Source organism: Caloenas nicobarica, chromosome 28, assembly GCF_036013445.1.
Source record: "Caloenas nicobarica isolate bCalNic1 chromosome 28, bCalNic1.hap1, whole genome shotgun sequence".
Lineage (NCBI taxonomy): Eukaryota > Metazoa > Chordata > Aves > Columbiformes > Columbidae > Caloenas > Caloenas nicobarica.
The window spans coordinates 2,110,033-2,116,663 of record NC_088272.1 but is presented as its reverse complement, the minus strand read 5'-3'; the positions used below and the strand labels follow the sequence as shown (position 1 = coordinate 2,116,663).

The 6,631-nt window shown below is 52.8% G+C and overlaps 1 protein-coding gene across 1 annotated transcript; it reads right to left on the bottom strand.

Annotated features, from left to right (window-relative positions):
- Nucleotides 1–3,552: 3,552 nt before the first annotated feature.
- LOC135999352 (olfactory receptor 14A16-like) lies at nt 3,553–4,485 on the bottom strand. Its single transcript, XM_065652910.1, has one exon. It carries the CDS (start codon nt 4,483–4,485, stop codon nt 3,553–3,555), a length of 933 nt encoding a protein of 310 aa, XP_065508982.1.
- Between the last annotated feature and the right edge of the window lie 2,146 nt (nt 4,486–6,631).

Genomic DNA, 6,631 nt, shown 5'->3' with positions numbered 1-6,631 from the left:
GTTGTCCAGTCTCTTCTTGAACACTGTCAGGTTGGGGCCGTGACACCTCCCTGGGCAGCCTGTTCCAGTGCCCAGCATCCTCTGGGTGAAGAACCTTTTCCTCATGTCCAACTCACCCTCCCCTGGCACATCGTCCTGCTGTTCCCTTGGGTTCTGTCACTGGTCACCACAGAGAAGAGATCAGTACCTACCCTTCCTTCTCCCCTTATGAGGAAGCTGTAGCCACCGTGAGGTCTCCTTTTAGTCTTTTCTTCAGCTCTGATGGTGAGAAACCCCTTGGTTTGCTTTCTGAAGCAGAGAGGAGAAGCCATGAGCCCCAGGCAATGGGAAGGGGGATCCTGTCCCTCACACACAGCTCAGGGCTCTTCCTGGGACCGTGGGATGTGGGTGTGCAAGGCCGAGGGAAGGACAACACTGGTACAGCAACTTCCAGCTTCCCCGTGGGGCTGCAAGGAGGCAACGAGGCCCCAGTGCCATGAGGACAACATGTCTTCTCCTGGGCCTCAGTGGCAGAGACAACTGCCATGGCCAAGGGGACAGAGACCTGGGTTCTGTTGGTCCCTTCCAGCCTCACCAGCGCCCTTTTTCATCTCCATCACAGGCTGTTCTACACGGTCCTACACCGGCCCCTCTTTCCCTGCAGGCTGCACACACCCATCTGCTTCCCCACCTGCTCTCACCCCAGCATTTCTGTCCCTTCACTGATGTGTCTGCACCCTCACTGGCTGTTCTTTGGAGCACAAACCATGGGCTGATCCAGCTCCCTCTGGGTGACCTCTTGCACCACAGCACTGCCCTTCCAGTCACATTTCTTCCAGTCTCCATCTTCCAAGTTGCACTTTGTGACTTTTTTTTCTCTCTCTTGCTTTTTTCTGCTATTAAGAAAAACTCAACCATCTCAAAAATTGCTCTTCAAGCAAGGAACCCAACCCGTTAGGCTTCTTGTGGCCTTTTACTTGACCAGAGAGAAGTCACCTCACCATGATCTTCTAAATCCCAGGACTTATGCGGGCCTTTCAGCTTCTCTGATAGACACAGCCATGTCCCTGCTGCTGTCCCGTCATGTTCTCAGGTGGAATGGACATGAGAACCCTGTGGGTACTGATGCAGAGGTTCTTTCCCAGCCATGTTCCTGCTGCTGGGCTGTCACCTCCAGAGACAGAACTGAGACACAACTGACCTCATAATACCACACCCATCCATCCTCCTCCTTAGCAACCAGGACCTGACCAAGACTGAAGCGTGTTCTACACACTCCTACACCTGACCCTCTTTCCCTGCAGTCTCTACACACCCATCTCGCTTCCTCTCCTTGTTCAAATTTCTTAAATATATTTCCTACTAACAATGTGGGTGAAAAGCACTCCTCACTGGAACTGCTGTATTTATTTTAACATCTCCTGTATCTCCTCTTCTGCCTTTTTAAATTTTTTTACTATTCTTCTACCTATTGTCTCTCCAGAAACATCTCCAAGTCACAAATTATTTCAAATCACGGAATAACTCAGGTTTGAAGAGAGCCCTTGTCTCACTCATCTTGTCTCACTCTCCTGCTCAGGGCAGGGTGAACCAGGGGAGGTTGCTCGAGGCCTCCTCCCAAGTTTGCACCGTCCACAAAGGAGCTGAAAGTGCACTCTGTTACATCATAGAAGGGGAGAATAAAGACGTTCAACAGTGTTGGCCCAAGTGCTGGTCACTGAGAGGTGACACTGGTAACTGGCTGCACAGAGGACTTTGTACCACTGATGATATTTGGGCTTGATGGTTCAGCCAACTTCCCACCCAGCATCCACTTCTTGAGCCCCATCAGCACCACTCTGCCCAGAAGCACACCATGTCTGAGGCCTTGCAAACACCCTGCACACAACATGCCTTTCTTGCCCCTCTCCATTGGGGTTCAGCAATCCCTTCCTTGTCCTTCACGTTCCTGGAAATGGCTGCAGAAGGACATGTCCCGTCCCCTTCTCAGGGATGGAGGTAGGGTGGCCAGCATGTTTTTCTCCCAGTTCCTGTTCATGCTCTTCTTGAAGATGGGTTTGAGGTCTGCATTTTCTAAGGACCCCAGAACCATTCTGGTTTCTATGGTACTTTGGACAGCACAATCCAGAATCACGGGCAACGGTGACATAGCAGACTGGAGCACTTGCAATGAGCTTGTCCAAGGCAGCTGAGATGAATCTCACTGATCCAGTGGGGTTTGTTCCTCGAGTCACACACAGAAATGTCAGGTTCTGTCAGGTTCTGTCATCTAAGCCAGCCTTGTGAACTCCTTATGCACCCAGGGATGATCAGAGACAGAGCCTGTCCCTTTTACACACAGAGGCAGGAGTCACAGTGTCTCTCAGGCCTCCTGTTGCCACTCCCAAAGGACGGGAGAAACCTCAGCCCTGTGGTGCGTCACCCTGCTCTGCACTCATCTGAGATGTCACACGTCATGAGGAATGGACACGGGACCTCAGTTCAAGGAAGCACATCCCAGTGCTGCATTCAGGTGGTTTCCCATGGGGTGTTCTTCCCAGCATGAAGTGACTTCGAGACCTTGTCTGTCCCACAGGCCTTCAGGGAACCCCCAGGAATAGCTGATGGTTTTTGTGCTCACTCGGGTTCATCTCACCTCATGTATGATGATGTGCGTGCTCACATCTCATCTGTACAATGCAAACATGGATTTCTGACCTGCTCATTCAGTGTCCCTCCATAGAGGGAAGAGCAACCTCTGTGAGGTGGAGAGAGAGGCCAGGGCTGGCAATGGTGGTTGTGAGGGGCCAGTCCATGACGATGCCCTGGGGCAGCTTCCGTGGGGTGTCCAGTGCCCAGGGGCACAGCCCAGCCCCTGCTCTGCTGGTCCTGCAGGTCTCTGGCAGGAGGCCTGGCTGTGAGAGGACACTGCTGTGTGCCCAGCCCTGCATGCACACACTATTCAGCTGTAACCTGGTGTTTGCATCTGTGGCCATTTCCTTGGGCATGTTTTTGAGAGAAGGTTTGGAAGAAGAGCTAAACCTTCAGGCCCTGATCATAGGAGATCACCTTTCTCTCTGCAAAGGCTGTTGTGAGGCCAGCTCTGTCACAGCAGTGCCCATTGCCTGTCCCTGCCTGCGCTCACAGGACTCACACACAGCAGGACGGTGACCAGGCTGCCAGAGCACTCAGGCCTTGCACCAACACAAGGGATGAGAAGGAGAGTGTGGGAGTGGAACGAGAACAGCTCTGGAAGGCCAAGCGCTGCTGCTCCCTGGCAGGGCTGCCAGGCTGGACTCTTTTCCCCTCCTCCCATGCACACAAGAGCTGTCCCTGCAGCTCCAAACAGGCCTTGCAGGAAGGATATAGTGAAAAACAAGTCACTACAGGAATGTTTATTTTGTTTAAGAGAAAAGGAGAGCACGGCTCCTCATTTACACAGCCAGTGGTTATAAAAGAAAAGCAGAAAGAGAATTAGAAAGGGCATGACAACACTAAAACAATAAAAAACCAAGCAGTAACAGAAAATCCAGATGACAGGCTGGTCCTGCAATTAGCTACATTAAAACTCTTATGTAGAAGCAGATGGGCAGTTTATTGCTTCAGAAAACACTTAGATATGAGTTTCCACAGGGCATCCTTGAGCTCCTGGTTCCTCATGCTGTAGATGAGGGGGTTCACTGCTGGAGGCACCACCGAGTACAGAACAGACACCACCAGGTCCAGGGATGGGGAGGAGATGGAGGGGGGCTTCAGGTAGGAAAACAAGGCAGTGCTGACAAACAGGGAGACCACGGCCAGGTGAGGGAGGCACGTGGAAAAGGCTTTGTGCCGTCCCTGCTCAGAGGGGATCCTCAGCACGGCCCTCAAGATCTGCACATAGGACAGCACAATGAACACAAAGCAGCCAAAAGTTAAACAGACAGTACCCAAAAGAAGCCAAACTTCCCTGAGGTAGGCATCTGAGCAGGAGAGCTTGAGGATCTGGGGGATTTCACAGAAGAACTGGTCCAGGGCATTGCCCTTGCATAGTGGCAGTGAAAATGTATTGGCCGTGTGCATCAGAGCAACGAGAAACCCAGTGGCCCAGGCAGCTGCTGCCATGTGGACACAAGCTCTGCTGCCCAGGAGGGTCCCGTAGTGCAGGGGTTTGCAGATGGCAACGTAGCGGTCGTAGGACATGATGGTGAGAAGATAAAACTCTGCTGAAATGAAAAAGACAAGCAGAAAGAGCTGGGCAGTGCATCCCATATAAGAAATGGCCCTGGTATCCCACAGAGAGTTGGCCATGGATTTGGGCACAGTCATGGAGATGGAGCACAAGTCAAGAAGGGCGAGGCTGAGCAGGAAGAAGTACATGGGGGTGTGGAGGTGCTGGTCACAGGCTATGGTGGTGATGATGAGGCCGTTGCCCAGGAGGGCAGCCAGGTAGATGCCCAGGAAGAGCCAGAAGTGCAAGAGCTGCAGCTCCCGTGTGTCTGTGAACGCCAGGAGGAGGAACTGGGTGATGGAGCTGCTGTTGGACATTTGTTGTTTCTTGCCGTGGGGACTCTCTTCCAAAAAGGAAATGACATCTTAAAATCAGGACATACTCCTCTGAGCAAAGCCACTCCATTTTTCATTCACACCCAGCCCCATTTGAAATGCATTTCATTTCTCTGCTATGTGCTGGCTGAGTGTGCTGTGAGGAGCAGGACCTCTGCCCGTCTGGGGCCCAGCAGCCAGCTTTGCTCGGCTGCAGTGGGGACATGGGAGCTGGTTTGAGAGCTCTGATGTTCACAAACAATGTCATATGTTATGCACTGTTCATGAAAAACTTCAATATCTGCTCTCATGACACTTAAGAGCATGGGCTGCAGAGCGGAGGCTTAGTGTGTCATTATTATGATTTTGTCCATGTTTTTAATTTTCCACCATCACATCTCATGACTAGATTTTTGTAGGTCTTGAGTTTCTCATATATATGACTGAAAATGTGAAGAGTCTTGAGACGGGACAGGCAAAAGGGCTCATCTCTTTGTGGCTCAGTGCGGAGTCAGGAGAGCAGCTTTTACCCATTTGCCCTGTGCTTTCACCTGTGCTGCCTTAAAAACAACTTCATAAACAATCCTCTTTTGAAAAGAAAACCCAACACTGGACTCGTACTGGAGCAGGGAGCCCTGTTTGAAAGGGCAGATCTGCAAACTCTTCTCTGCCCCAGCCCAGAGGTGCAGATGTGATGGAGAGAGCAGGACACGACTCCTCACCCAGACAAGCAAAGGACTCTGGCAGGAGAGTGCGGACCCAAGGAAAGGCTCAGCACTCCTGGCATCCTACAGCAGAGCTGGGCCTTTCTGGGTCAGCTGGTGAGCCCAGCAGGACAGGCAGAGCAGAGTCAGGGCTCCTGGAGATGGGATGTGCTACAGGGACAGTCCGATCATTGCCCAGCAGACAACCCCCAGCAGCCACCTGCAGAGCAGGAGCAGAAGAGCTCCTGACCAGCCCCTGCTCTGCTGCCTGGAGCTGTCCCTGCCTGCAGCTGTGTCCCTGTGCCCAGGTCTCCTCCTGTCAGTGTCACAGACCCCATCCCAGCCGCTGTGTGCTCAGCTCTGCCCTGCAGACCCCTCCCAGCAGCCGGCACTGCCCAGGGGCAGCTCTGTGTGCGCCGGCTCTGATGGGAACATCAGACCAACAATAATGAGCATGGAAAAGTGATCCTGATCCTGTCTGGAAGCCAGGGTGTGTTGATTTCTGATACTCGCAGGTTTATTCACCTCTGAGAGAAATGGATCTGGAATTTCAGTGCCTCCTCCTGAACTGAGACATTAATTTCTGTGTCCCATTGGCCACATAGACAACGCAGAGTATGAGATTGTTAGAATAAGATACTTCCCTTTCACAAAGCCCCTGTCTTAGTGTGCTTCTTTAAAAGCCTCCTGAGAATGTCCTTTAGTGAACTAGAGCTGTGAACAGCCCTGACCCATGCAGCCCCCATTCTATTGCACGACCCTGCCCTACCAGATGTTGCTCCTTCCCCCCACAGCTTCTCCCCACAGCACCGGGGGGATCTCCCCGGGCAGGCTGAGCGCTGACCCTGGCAGGCGGCAGAGTCCCTGTCCCGGCACAGCCCTGGGGTGCAGGGACCCTGCTCTGCAGGACAGCCCTGGGCACCCTTGGCTGGAAAACCGTCTGCTTTGATTTTCAAAATTTGGGAACAAGAGTCCCCTCCATAGGGATACCACAAGCTGTGGCTGTTCCAGCTTCAGGAGATGCCTCCAGGAGCTACAGCTGCATTGCCCTGCACCCAGAGACTTACCGGGTCAAGGGCTGCAAAGATTTCTCCTCCAGTGAGCTCTCAGTCATCCTCCCCATCCTGACCACCTTTCATCTCCCTCTGCCTTGCTCGTCTCCCTGAGATCCCCAGGCAGAGCCCTCAGCCCTGCTGCGCTTTGCAGAGGAGCTGCTCCTGGGCAGAGCTGTCTCTCTGCAGCGCTGCCGCTTGCCATGAGCTCCCTGTGTCCCAGGAGCCCAGCCCAGCTCAGCAGCACAGGAGCAGCCCAAGGCGCTTTAATGACCCCTCTGGTGGGTTTGGTGCTGAGTCCATGAACCTCAGACCCTGAGGGGAAGTTGAATAAAACCTCTAAAGAAGTCCAAGTCAGATTCAAACTCCAAAGTTTCTTGTAATGTTAATGAG